Source organism: Mesoplodon densirostris, chromosome 5, assembly GCF_025265405.1.
Source record: "Mesoplodon densirostris isolate mMesDen1 chromosome 5, mMesDen1 primary haplotype, whole genome shotgun sequence".
NCBI classification, from domain to species: Eukaryota; Metazoa; Chordata; class Mammalia; order Artiodactyla; family Ziphiidae; genus Mesoplodon; species Mesoplodon densirostris.
Window position 1 is genome coordinate 152,465,787 of NC_082665.1, and position 13,958 is coordinate 152,479,744.

A 13,958-nucleotide genomic window follows, 5' to 3' on the forward strand; every position below is an offset into this window, starting at 1 on the left:
GACCAGTGCGGCTAGGGAGAGCGCTCCACCGCCCTGCGCGCAGTCCCTGCGCCCCGCTCCGCCCGCGCCTCGGTGTTCGCGCCGCGCCTCGGGCGTCCAGAGCGCGCCCCTCGCACCGCATCAAGCGCCGCCCGCGGCAGCCCAGCCCCAGCCTTCCTCCTCCTCCTCTTCTTTCTCCTCCTCCTTCTCCTCCGCCGCCGGACACGCAGCCGCAGGCCGGGGCCGGGACGCAGCTGGGGAGTCAGGGACGCGCGCAGCCAGCCCTTCCCCCTCCGGCTCCCGCACCGCCGGCCGCCTCCCCTCGCCCTCCTCCTCTCCCCTCCCTGCTCCTTCGCTTCTCCTCCTCCTCCTCCTCTCCCAGCCCAGGCTGCCAGCACCATGTCCGCAGGGGGAGATTTTGGGAACCCACTGAGAAAATTCAAGTTGGTGTTCTTGGGGGAGCAGAGTGGTAAGTACCCCGCTTATTCTCTTGGCTTGGTGTCGAGTCGAACCCCCGCCAAATCATCCACCCGATTGGGACCCCGGCCCCGGCTCGAAAAGGCCCCTCGGTGCCTGGGTAGAGGGGAGGTTTGGGGATGAGAGGTCGGGGCCGGCTCGGGCGGGGCCGGGCAGGGGAGGGGCCAAGGGTAAGGGCCGAGGAGACGCTGGGGCCGGAGGTGGGGGTGAGGGTGGGATCTGGGGTGGGGGCTCGGGCTGCGGGTGCAGGTGCGGCGCGGCGCGGCGGGGAGGCCGGAGGGCGGCGGCTCGCTCAGCGGCGCCGGCCGAGGCGTGAAGGCTCCGGGCTCGCTGGCTCGCTCGCACTGCGGCACCGGCTGCGGGCGACCGCGCAGGTGGCGGGGCGCCGGCGAGGGTCGCGGGAAGGACGGCGCCCCTCTTTGGAAAAAGAGACGGGACTGGCGTCTGGCCGCTCCCCACCCCGCGGCACCGGAGGGGTTCCCTGGGGCCCCTGCCCGGAACCGTAATTACGGGCACGTCCAGACCCCGGGGCAGACGGCCGCGGGCGGGGGGAGACCCACAGATGTCTCCTCTGAAAAGAGCGGGTGCAGGTCGTGGGGGAACAGGGCGCCTACCTCCCCTGGCTTACGTCCGACTGGGCGCAGAAGGTTCTAGACCCGCTGCCCTTCGCCAGTGTGCATTAGCCCCTGTGGGGCTCAGGGATCTCTGGGCGATGACAGCAAGGGTTCCCCAGTGCGAGGCAGATTTGGGGGTTGGTACGGGGCGCCTCACGCCAAGAGCCGTGAAGCCCGGGGCTGGGCAGAGAAAGGACCAGGCGACACGCCCTGCCTGGCTTCCCAGCACCCCTCCCGAGAGCGTTGGCGGCGGATTCTTCCCACCCCCCAGCTCACCGCCCTTCTTGGGGGAGGGGAGGTCACCGTGGCAGCGGGCCAGGGGCCGGGGAGAGGGGGGAGACAAATGGCTTACGTACTGCACGGCAGCCTCCCCAGGGAAAGCATCTCTGAAATCCAGGTTAGTCCCGAGGTGGAAAACCGGGTTGAGGAGCACGGACCCTCTGACACTTGTAGGAAGGAGTGGTTTCAGAGGCCCCTCACCTGGGGCTGCAGGGAGACCAGCTGGGCCCTGACCAGCTCCGCTGTGGGAGAAGGCCGTCTCTGGGAGCAGGACCAGCAGCTCTAGCTCTACAGTCCAGTCCAGTTCACCCGGCTTGGTGCCTGTCTATACAAGGGGCCAAGACACACACAGCCTTGGGAGGACCTGGTGGGCTCCAGGAGCAGTGCTGCTGTGATGTGTGTACCTGCAGGTTGTGGAGGTCACACAGCAGTCTCCGGCCTGCTGCTGCTCACTACAGCTCAGAGAAGGGTGGCAAAAGGTAGTCAAGTTCTGACATGGGTTTGGGGGCCAGGCTGGGCGTTTCAGAACAAAATCAACTCAGGCAGCCAGCCCTGTGTCCTGGACTCTGAGTTTCTGATCTCAGTAGATTCCAGTTTCACAAAACTAACTTTTTCTTGTGCCTAAAGGGATTTGGGGGGTGGGGGTGGTCTTCACATCCCAGTGCTAGTCTTAGCGGGCCTAGAGCCCTGGGAGTTGAATTCTTAGCTGTGTTCCCTTGAGCAGATTTCAAAGCCTCTCTGAGCCTAGTTTCTGTCTCTGTAAGATGGTTGCCTAAGGGCAGTTCTCTTACCCCTTCATGTTTCCTCAGTGTCTCTCAAAGGGCCTGGACCATGGGAGGTTCCCGACAAACACTTGTTTATTCCAAGTCTGAACGTGCTTCAGCAAAGGACCAGGGGTTTGATGAGGAGAATGTCTGGTGTGTTTGAGGGAAAACTTTGGGCTCCCACGGAATCTCTGATGGGCTGAGGCCCCTACTGAGCCCTGCAAACCCCCTTTGCCCCTAAAATCACAGAAAGGAGACCTGAAGACCTCAGAGAGTGAGCGCCCACCTCTCCAGCATGTTTATATGGGAGTTCCAGCCCCAGGGGTGGGATGTCGACCCAGAGTCCTGTTGTGAGCTGTTACCCCTTCTGGGACTGGAACCACATCTCCTGTTCCCAGTCACTAACATGCCGTTGGGAAATAAGGTGACCTTGAATTGGGGAAGCCAAGAATTGGGGAGCTTTCCTGATAGTGGGTTAGGGTTGCCATACTCTGGCCAGGCCTGTGGCTGGGTTGGGTGACCTTGTGGAGGTGCCGGGCTGGTTGGTTGGGAGCATGCTTTCTGGGCCCTTTGAACATGGTCATTAGGGAAAAAGGCCTTGCCAACAGTGCCATTGGCCATGAGCCACTCTGGTCCCCTCTGGCAGGGAGCCCTAGGACCCTGAAAAGCCTCCTCCCACTGTGTTGTGTCCTTAGTGGGTTGTTTACCGTCAATTTCACAGAGCTTTTGGGGTCCCTGAGATAGGCAGGAGACGTGTGCATCTCTGAGCCTGGTGGGACACAGGAACTGCCACCGCAGCACTGGCTTCCGTCTTGGCTGCATGTACTTTTACACGTGTTGGTCCTTTGTGCCCGCATCCTCTACATCCTGTGTGGTGGAGGGAATTCTGAATTCCCACTGAATCCTGCCATCACCTCCACCCTGGGTCTCCCTCCCTGTGTGACCTTGGAGGTACCTCCCCTTCTGTACTCAGGGGACTTGGGTCAGCTGAGCACAACAGGGACTTCTAGAACAGCATGGGCTGGCCTATATGAGCTGAGTCCTCTGGAAAGGGGCCAGGGGAAGGAGCTGGCCTTCTCCTGTCTCCTGTGCCTGGCTTACTGGTAGCATCTCTCTAGGCCAGTGGGCAAGGACAGCTGGATCCCAGAGAGGAGCGCCCGGCCTGGAGCCCAATGATGAGGAGGGTGCCCAGGACCAGATAATCCCAGGGGCATCGAGCCCTCAGAGATTCCAGTGGACCTGGTTTGGGTGGGAAGCCTTGAGGAGCCACTCCGGAGAGAATACCTCTAGCCCATGAGAGAGTACCCCCTCCTAGCAGCAGAATGATTGCCTGACTGTGGAGCATGGAATACAGGCTGGCCAGTATCAACCTGGCAGGGGGAGGGATTGTGGAGAGGTTGCTATGGACCCAGGATGAAGGGTTTCCTTGCAGTGGGGAGGCTGTGCAATCCTGCTGGGGCTCAGATGGCTCTCTGGGCCTGCTGGCCGTGCCCTTGTGCTGATGGCAGTGGAGGGGGAAAGAGGGGGTGATGCACACCAGTCCCGACTTGGGCACTTGGTGGCATCCAGAGAAGGCAGGCATGAGCAGATATGTGAGGAAGGAGCTCGACCTGGGGGACACAGCCCTTCTCCTGAGTTCTGATGGCGCTCTGTGGGGCTCCAGCTTCACGCGGGGCTTCTCGAGTGCGTGTGGCGGGGAGGGGGTGTGGGCTGTGTCTGCTGCACTCTGGCCTCTGCTCACCTCCCTTCCCTGAGACTCCTCCAGCCAGAGCAGGAAGGCTGATGGACACAAGTTTGGTCTCCTTCCCCAGGCTGAGGCCAGTAGGCCAGCTTCTCCCTGTGACCAGCCGCCTCCCTGTCCTCCCCTGGCAGTTGTGTTGCTGGAGGTGCCATCCATGCCGAACACGACGTGAGTGGCATCCCTGGACTCACGCAGCATAGTGACCCTGCAGGCAGCTTCGGCTGTTTACTCATTTGTTCAACCATCCCTCTCTCCCTCCCCCATCCGCCTCTCTCCCTTCCTCCTCCCAGCATCCATTTATTCATTCAGTCAGATCTTCGAGTGTATCCCTGCTCCGTGGAACTTATAGTCCACTGGGGAGCACAGACATCTGCGGATATCATTACAGTAAAGGTCTGCGAGGGCCGTGACGAGGGAGGAACAGCTGCTGTAGAAGCACATAGCAGGGCATCCTACCCACCTTTGGGGGCCGGTGTCAGAGGCGCCTTCTAAAGGCTTCGGAGGGGGAGACGCTTCTATAGGCAGCATGCTGGTACTCCTTCTTTGGGCCGAGTGCAGGGAGTGGGTCTTGCAAGGGGCCCACCCTCTCCAGGGAGTTTTGCCTGCTCCTCTCCCTCCTGCATTGAGGAAGTGCGTGGGGTGGGGAGCAGGAGGACACGGGTGACCCGCAGGCGTCTGGCTGCCGCTGCTGAGAGGGAAGGGGCTGCCCCTCCACTTTCATCCCCATCCTCACTGCCCGGAGGGCCCTGCCTGACCCCTGCCGTCCCCCCACCCACATGGCTGCAGCCCCACAGGGAGCCCACCGCTGGCCTGGTGGTTGTGCCTGAAGCCCATCCCAGAAGCTGACTCCTCCCAGACCTGCTGGCCCTGCTGTGCCCAGCCTAGCTGGGCACTCACCATGGTGGAGCTTTGTTTTTTTCTGAACATTTTTAGAAACAATCCCATGCTGCCCCAAGACCTCTGTTGTCTTGGTTCCTCAGGATTTTAAAATGCTTATTAACTTCTTTTAGGTACAAAAACCCTAACTGAATTTTAAGCCGCTTAAGGGCAAATTTCAGCACCTTAAGGTGACTAGTCATCTTAGTCATCCTTGCCCCCTCTCCGCCTGCAGGAGGTTTGTGCTCATTAAATATCTCATTTGAAAATGATGAGAGATCTTTGCTGTGTGGGATTTGCTGATGGCCCATCAGTAGATTGAAAGCGACAGGAGTCAAGGCCGCTTTGGAATAGGATTCTTTATCTTGACACCTGCCGCTTTCTCAAGCCAGAGGATTTTTATCTGCAACACTTACAGGGTCTTTCATAGAGGATTGGCTCGTTTAGCCTTGGTCATGCCCACCTCACCGTTCATCTCACAGAAGCTGAATTTCTCAGGGCACCCCCATCCCCACCATCTCTGCAGAACTTTGAGAAGCAGCAAGGCCACCAGAGGTGGGGCGGGAGGGACACATCCAGACCCGGCAGAGCTCACTTCGAGATCTGAAGTGAATCATGCAGTGGCTCTGTGCCTCAGCTTCTTGGTCCTGCTTTCTCTCTTCCCAATTTTTCTCCCTGCCTCCGTGGCTGGAATGAGAGAGGGAACCTTGGATGTCAGGTGCAGGCCCAGAACCTTTGCTTTATTTGTTTAAAGAACTGGGTGTGAAGGTCAGACAGACAGACACCAAGATGAGAATTAACCTGTACTTGGTATAAGAGAAAAATGGCACCCTCAGTGCTGATGATAGATGCTCGAGAAGTAGCCAGAAGACAAAAAAGAAACTGTGAGAACACGATCTGGTGGTGCAGGTGTAACAGCAGTTACCATCGTTTGCATGGTCTGATTATCATTATTTGCAGCCTCCACATTATAATGAATACCATTAAAATATAACGATATAACCTCATTGTCCTTTTGTTACTTATTACATCCCTAAAATCAGCCCATGAATATTTATCCTTATAGGTGTTGCCTTGACAATGCAAAGCTCGCTCAGGGCAGGCCTGAGGGTGGTACCATCTGTGTGCCATCCAGGCTGCAGAGTGTCCCTGTCCTCCCCAACCGTTCTTCCACTGTTGCGGAATGAATGAGCCTTTGAATGTGCAGGGCTTTCTGGTCTCAGTGTAAATCATTTAGAGAAACTGATGGACAGACCCGTTGGGGAGGGTGAGGAAAGGTTAGGTGGAACAGCGAAATTCATAATCATCGGGGGTGGACTGCTGTACTGGGCATTTCCTCCACTGTCTGTCTGTGTATCTGTCTGTCATCCTTTTCCATTTCTCACCACAGAGAAGATGGGGGAGGTTGCCAGGGAGAAGTGCCTGACGCACCCTGAGATGGGCAGCTTTTGTGAGAGCCCAAAAGACAGGCTGCCGGGAAACGGGGCTGCAGGCAGCGCTGGGCACTTAGGCCCCGAGGGGACCGCGGTGATGAGGAAGCCAGTCTCTGCTTCCTGGAACAGGGCAGGAAAGGATGCAGATTCCTAACGCCTGAGGACTCCCAAGAGAGCTTCTTTACTGAACTTGAAATTTCCAATTCCCTTTTTTATTTCGGTAACTTTGGCCCTGAACTAAGTGGGATCTTTTTTAAAAAGTAAATTGTCACTACCGTGAATATGTTATCATTTTCGTAAAATGATTTATTTTTAGTAGAAAAGCATATCTATCCTGGTCTCTTGGTAACAAGGCTGGTGGGAGCCTGAGTGACTTGGCCAGGTGCCACCTGTTCCCCGGGGGGTGACATACCCAATGGACAGACCAGGGTTCAGGAGAAAGCAGATGATACCTCACCCCTGAGGGCAGAATGGAGCCTTTACAGTAAAGGTTACCTCTATAAAATGCATTAAAAGAGTGGCAGCCTGGAGCCCCAGCAGCACCCGCGAGGGAGGAAGACTTCATTTGGGTGCGCTCTGTGCTGGAGACCACAGCTTTCTTCCAGGGCCTGGGCAGTCGGGGGACGGGCTTGTTGCTTTAGTGGGGTTTCCCTCGAGAAAGGGGTTTCCAGTATTGGGGTGACTGGCTCACCCATTTCCCCCTGTGGCTGGAGATGAGGTGAGGGCAGGTCACAGAGGCTGGCTCGGCCAGGAGCTGGGACTTTATCCCGAGGGCAGTGGAGAACTGGTGGAGGATCCTCAGCTGGGGAGTGGCCTGGTCACATGGCCGCTGGGGAAGGATCTGTCATTCTAGGGGCTTGGAGAGGAGGGTGGATGGGGAGGGGTCCACACCCAGCCAGTCGTCCTTCCTGACAAAATGGAGCTGACCTTCCTGGGTTCCTGTATCCTCCCCCAGTTAACCCAGTGGGTGTTTGGGAAAACCCACCGTGCCCGAGGCGCCACACAGGCGTTGAGATCTTCCTAGCACCCTGTGATAGACGTGGGGTTCACCCTGTTTTGCAGGCCGGGAGGCGGAGGCTCAGAGAGAGCTGGTCACGTCCAAGGGCTCTCTGCTCATGTGGCAGGATTGGAATCCGAACCCAGGTCGCCATGAGAAACCATGGACTGTTGGGCCTCGTGCCTCAAAGGCAGGCCCAGGCCCAGGACTGGGGGCGGAGACAGGAACACTGAAGCTGTATGGAAACGAGGTCCCCCCGTAAACGCCTCCTAGGGAATTAAGTGCCACGCTCTCTGCTGAGGAGGAGCCAGCGAGCACAGCGTGGGGGTGGGCGGGAGGAGGCCTTTGACTCCCCCAGGCTGGCGAGGGGTGCTGCGTGCCTGAGCCGGGAGGAGGGCAGTGGGCTCTCGGAAGGAAGCAGGGTCTCCTCGTGGGAGGCCGATGGAGCTGGGTTGCATAGCAGGCACTCCGTTCTCATACAGGGTGAGCTGCTTATCTGGGACGGTTTGAAGGGAGCTGACAGGGATGGGGGCACTAAAGTCCTCTAAGTCGGCCTGCAGCCCACTGCCGTGGAGGAAGGACCCTCCCCAGGTTCTAGCTGAGAACTCATTACTCAGAAGGGAGGAACCAGTCACACTGAGAAGCTGGTTCCTGCCTGCTCTGGGGGTGCAGCCCTTCCTCTGGCATCATTCTCCCTCCAGGCCTGGGGATAGCAGGGCCCTGGAGACCCTGATTCTGTCTAGGGTCTGCCACCAGCTGGCCATGGGGTTGGATTAGCCCCAGCCCATCTTTCACGTTCTCGATATGCCCCTGGAGGCTAGTGGACTTGGTGGTCACTAGGGCCAGCGGAGCTCTAAGTGGCTCTGTAATTCGGCACCAGCTTAGAGTATGACGCCAAGCCAGTAACACTCCCAGCCTGGGCACGGCACGGGCCAGAGGGGCTGCAGGGATGAATGCGTGGGATCAGGGCCTCTGCCGACTGTTGCCCCTGGAACTGCCCTGGGCTCCAGTGCAGGGTCCTCTCCAGTCTGCCACCTCTTCTCTTGGCCAGCATTCTAGGCCCACCTCCCTGGGCCCAGCCTTACCTCCTGTGCCCTCAGGGTGCTCTGGTCCATCCCTTCGGATGCCGTGTTTGGCTCAGGTTGCCAGGCAACAGGGATGGAGCTGTATTGCCCTTCCTGACGACAGGCATTTTATCCCATACAGAGGACAGCAGGATGGGTGACAGCCCCCAGGTACTCCTACTCCGGGACACTTCCTTCTGTAGCCAGGTGGGTGGGTGGTAAGTGGGGAGGGCTGGGAAGGGGCCAGAGCCAAGAGGGATATGCGGTGTCCCCAGTAGACCAGTCCCAGCTCCTACTCCAGCTCCACCACCAACGGCATCCTCTTGAGCCCTGGGCTTCCAGCCCAGCCTGGCCCTCTCTGTCTGGGTGTTGGGATGTAACACCCAGGCAGAGAGTGTCCTCAAAACTGAGGACCCCCGGTGCTCATTCCCCTCCAAGACAGTAGGGTCTTTATGACCTTGTTGGACTTTCAAGATGTGTCTAATACATCAATATGGGGCACATGCTAAATGCTCCAGTAAGAGATAATTTTGTTGGTGAAATAGTGACAGCCCCCACCCCCGCTCGTAGATGTATGAGGGGAAGAGAAGTAGGGGTGCAAGGTTTGGAGAATCACTGATGGACCGCTTTTGTGTAGTGAGCTGCAGGGCAGCGTTCTTGCGATCTGACAGGTAGAGCTGCTTATCCATTTTGTAGATGAGGGAAGTGAGGCGCTGAGAGGCGAAGGTGTTTACACAGGGTGCAGGACCCAGAAGCTGCTACTGCTGAGCTGGGAAGGACCTCCGGGTCGCTGACTCACTGGCCGGTGTTCTCCCTGCTGCCTGGCCTGGCAGGGAGGGGGACAGACTCGCCCTGACGCCCTGTGGCCCCACAGCTGCTCACAAGCAGAGCACCTCCAGTTCACTGCCACTGTCCCTCCCTGAGGACACGGCCCAGGGACTGCAGGCTGGAGGGTCTGCGGTGTTGTGAGCGGGACAGTTCTTGGACCGAGGTAGGTGGATCATAAGCCTCAGCCAGTGTTGATGTGAGTATTAACTACACAAGCAAGGCTGTGGGTGTGGTCTGCTGGGGAATCAGGGGAGGCTTCCCGGAGGAGGTGGTGCACAGTGAGCAGGAATTCACTGGCAGGTGAGGGAGGCGTCATGAGCAGAGTGCCCACCTGTGCCAAGGCTGAGGGCTGTGATGGGCATGGGCCTCCCAGGGGATTGGGTATCCTTCACGTGGCTGGGCTCTGGCATGGTTGGGGGAACGTGGTGGGAGGAGTTGCACCTGGGGAAGCAGGGTCAGGCCACACGCAGGAGTCTGGGTCTTCCCTGCAGGCAGCCGGGACCCAGTGCGGGGCTTCCACCAAGGAGGGACATGCGTATGGATTAGAAGACAAGGCTGTGGCCCACTTGCAGGCAGGAGATCCAGGTGGTCTGAACCAGGCCGGCTGGGAACATGAACATTCAGAGGATGGGATTTAGAGGAGGCCTTGTGACAGGTATCAGCTCGAGCTTCCTTCCAGCCCTTCCAGCCCACCTCGGCTGGGGATGTATATTTTCTTGATTCTTTCTCTGTTGACCGAGGACTCAGGAACAATGAAGGGTTGTAGAGGAGGGACTTTTGTCCTTCTCTGCAAGACCACACTGTCCCCAGATGTACCCAAACTGGCTGCCTTAAGCTCTGCCCTTCCAGCCTCCACAGTGCCCTGGGTGCTCCGGGACTGCTGAGCCCTTCCAGACTCTTCCCGTCTGCCAGCTGCTCAGGGCGGGTGAACACCTGGAGAGGAGCGGGCCGCTGGGTGTGCGGCCTCCTGCCACTGCCTGCCTTGCTGGGCTTCTCTTCCAGCGGACACCTGACTCCCTTCCTTTGCTTTCTTCCGTAGATTCCCTTGCTCTTCTCTGCCAGCTTCCAGCTTCCCAACCAGCTCAGGCGTCCCTGAGGACTTGAGGGAGGACTGTGTGGGGAAGAGCTTCCCTCCCCGCCTTGGAGGCAGAAACCTAGTCTTAAACTGGCTGTGCAAAAGGCAAAGGGTGGGAGCCAGGGAGCTGGCGTGGAGACAGGGGGCTGCCTTCCTGAACCCGGCCCCCACCCGCAGGCCCGCTCACGGTCTGATGGTCTGTCCTCAAGGCCTGAAACGCCACCCTCCAAGGCCCTGGTAACCTCTGCTCCCTGCCCCTCATGTCTTCCGCCCATGGAGGTTACTGAGCCCCACCTGGGTATTCCTTGGCCCGTGTAGCTAGTAGGGGGAGAATATCCTAATTATGCATCATCAGTGGTCACAGCACGTTTCAGTGGCCCCTGTGGACAGGGCCACGTTAATGGTCTGGAGGTCAGAGTGGGTAAGGAGACCTGTGCCCTCGGCTGGTGCTCAGCAGAGAGTTGCTGGCCTAGAGAAAACGGCCTGGAAGCTGGCGGCAAGCAGCTCAGCCCAGCTTTGGCCTGTTCGAAACCCCGCTGGGTACCCCCGTTGCCCCCATCCCGGGGCAGAAGCAGGACCAAGAGACACATCCCTGGTTCGGGACTGCGGAGCTGCGAGTGTGACTTCCACATGGGCGTCAGGTCCCTCTGGGGGCGGCGTGCGGATGCCGAGAGAGGTAGAGAAAATGTTCTGTTCTGACCCTGTTGACGAGCGGGGAATAAACATCACACAGACTGAAGAAGATAAAGTGAAGCATTCACACGCACATTTCTTGTGTATTTCCCCATCCAGTGAAGGAGACGGGGGAGTTGGGAAGTGCAGGGAAGAGAGGGCCACGGAGGCACCGAGGGGAGGCCCCCCCACCAGACACAGTTGCCGGAGCGCACCTTCACGGGCCTGCTGGCCGCCACGTGCTGCGGCCTTGGGAAAGCCCGGGTGGCATGAGGCTCTAGGCAATGGTGCTGTCCATCCCGGGGCCGCGACCAAATGGAATTAAAGGGTCCTGTAGAGGCATTGATTCCTGTGGGGGCACAGGAGTGACGGGACCAATTCTGTTTTCATGTGGAGGATGAGCTGAGGGGTGGGGGCTGCTGCTGTGAGGAGGCCGACGACCCTCGGCCAGGCAGAGCAGGAGTGGCGAGAAGGGCTCTCGCCTCGGCCCCGGGGGGTTAGGGAGGGCGCTCTTCAGCTCCACGGCCCCAGTGCTGCGACACCGGGCTTCCGTGAGCAGACTGAGCCTCGTGTCTCCCTCCCCACGGCCAGCTGGCGCTGCCCCACTGGGACCCTGCCGTTCCCAGACTGGGCTGCTGCAAGTAGGGTCAAGCCTTGGGGCCAGGAGATTATTTGGTTCTGCTCTTCTCTGTGTAGAGAGCACCTCTGAGAAGGGTTTATTTTTAGGGGGAAAAAAAGCCACTCTCAGATTAGCCACTTATTTTAGGGATATTAGCAGATCCTCCTGTAGCACCAGGATCCGGAAATTCTCCCCTGATTCTCATCCATCACTCCCCCACATCCAGCCAAAGCACTGCCGGCTGCTGCCCACGTCAGAATGTGAAATGCAGGCCTGGAAAGGCGCCTTGCCAGCCCACCCACCCTGGTTCTCTCCCACCTGCATCAGAAGAGGGCAGAACCCCAGGTGTTGGGCCTGAAGAGCCAGCTCCTCCCCTTTCTCCATCATGCAGCCAAGGGGTCATCTAAGCCAGAGTTCTGGTCTGGACAGCAATGTCCACTCATCTGTCCACCTCACCTCGGGGGGCTGGAAGTGCTGTGGGAAATGTATGGTGAGGTAGTCACAGCCCCTGCCCACCACAGCCTCTGTGCAGGGCAACTGGGGGCTTCAGTCCTAAACAGAGAGACCTGCGAGGTTCTGCGGCAGGTGACCAGCCACTAACACCGCCGCAGGAGAGGAGGCGGGGGCTGAGGGAAGAGTGGAGGGGGCATCTTTTAGGAATGTGAGATGGTTTAACAGATACAACCTAAGGTGACCCTGAATGAGTCACCCCCTTGCCTAGTCCCTTCCCCTTGAATGCAGATGGAACCCAACACTTGCTTCTAGCCAATATGGTATGGCCAAGATGATGGGCTGTCACTCCCATGATTGTTTCTCTAAAAGACTCCTCTGCTGGCCTTGAAGGCGTGAGCTGCCCTGTGGTGAGAGGGCAGTGAGGGGTCATGTGGTGAGGGAGTGCGGGTGGCCTCTAGGGGAAAAGCAGCCCCTGGCTGGTAGCCCCCAAGAAGATGGAGACTCAGTCCTCCAGCCACGAGGGACTGAATATGGTCAGCCACCACAGACGGGGGCTTGAAAAAGGACCCCGAGCTCCAGAAAGAAATGTAGCCCAGCCAATGCCATGATTGTAGCCTTGTGAGACTGTGAACAGAGGTCCCAGGAAAACCGTGCCCAGACTCCTGCCCCAGGGGAATGTGATATAATAAATGTATGTTGTTTTGATCCACTAACTTTGTGGTATTTGTTACACAGCAACAAATAACCAGTACAGATGGGGTGAAGATTTTTCCAGGGAAGACACACCTCAGAGATGTCCTACTTTTGCAGACAAGGAGTTGGAGCTTCCATGAGAGACTGTGACCTGCTCCTGGTTTAGCAGCTGGCTGGGGCCATGGGAGGAGGGAGGTCCTGCTCCGGGGAGGCCCCGGGAGTCGGGTCCTGGTTCCTGCTCCGCTTCTGCTCTCCCTTTGTGCAGCTTTGAGCAAACCCTCCTGCTTCCTGGGCCTCCAATTTTTCCTCTGTTACATGAAGGACTGGATCTGATGATCTCTAGGTGACTTCTTGCCATAACTTGGTATTCTGAGGCCACTCTGACCTGTGATCCTTCTAGAAGCCAGGCCTCAGGGCCTTAGTGAGTTTTAATCTCTGCTGCTCCTCCCGTGTTGTGTGTTTCCACTGTGGCTTCAGGAGGCATGATCTTCCTGTCCTGGGCATAATTCTGTAAGCCTGATGGGTTCAGGCAAACCTCTGAAGTGGAGCTCTTGGCTGTGCACCAGGAGTTACTATCTGGCCGTGACCCTGGGGCCATGTGATCCTGGGCCAGCGACCCCTCTTCTCTGACCTCACATCTCCTAGCTTAGTGAGAGGCTTGGACAAAATTAGTTCCAGAGTCCTCGATGGCTCACACCCTCTGTGGTGCTGCTTTGGAGAAGGGCTCCTTAAGGACCTGGAGCTTGTGGGATGGGACAAGTGAGCCTGGATACATCTTCTTGATACCCAGGCATCCAAGTCCAGGGGCAGACCTGGATATACGCCCAGTTCCTTGTTCCCCAGCCTGGCCCTCCGGCCAACCCAGTGCCTGGCCAGCAGTCATCTCTGGTCCACAAGGGCTGGAGACAAAGAATCCTCCTTGCCTGCTGGGTGGTCCTGTGCTCACCCTCAGACCCAGGGGTCTGGAGATCTAGAGGGCTTCTTCCACCCCCGAAAAGTGGTCCTCGTCTCTAAACTTCACCTGGAAGGCCATCCCTACTCTCCAGGTGAATCTTGAGCAGGTGCCCTTGAGCCCATCCTGAGGGCAGTAGGGGTCTTCTTTCTGTTGACTGAATGGGGAGGTCTCCACATCCACTCTTCCCTCACCAGCTGGCTCTGGACGTGCAGGGGCTGGGATTGTGCCCATTTCCTCTTTGGCAAAGCAGCAAGGTGCACAGAGTGAGCAGGCTGTGTGAGGGTATGCAGGGACAGGAGGGGGCGCTGGGCCCCCACAAGTGCCGGGAGCAGCTCCCTGTGCTCGGGGAGGCCTTGGAGTCAGCACCCTTGGTCCGCGCCAGCCCAGGGTTCCTCTGAAGGATGCCATGCCTCCAGCAGGCTGTGACCTTGAGGCCACC

At 58.4% G+C, this 13,958-nt stretch overlaps 1 protein-coding gene across 1 annotated transcript in view; it reads left to right on the forward strand.

The window, feature by feature from the left end:
• The first annotated feature begins 208 nt into the window (after nt 1–208).
• The window catches only part of RAB6B (RAB6B, member RAS oncogene family), a 56,492-nt gene continuing 42,742 nt past the window's right edge, over nt 209–13,958 (forward strand). The window contains exon 1 of the mRNA XM_060100255.1: nt 209–448. Coding sequence (XP_059956238.1) covers nt 379–448 — 70 coding nt within the window. The 5' untranslated portion in view covers nt 209–378. The remainder of the gene's footprint in view (nt 449–13,958) is intronic.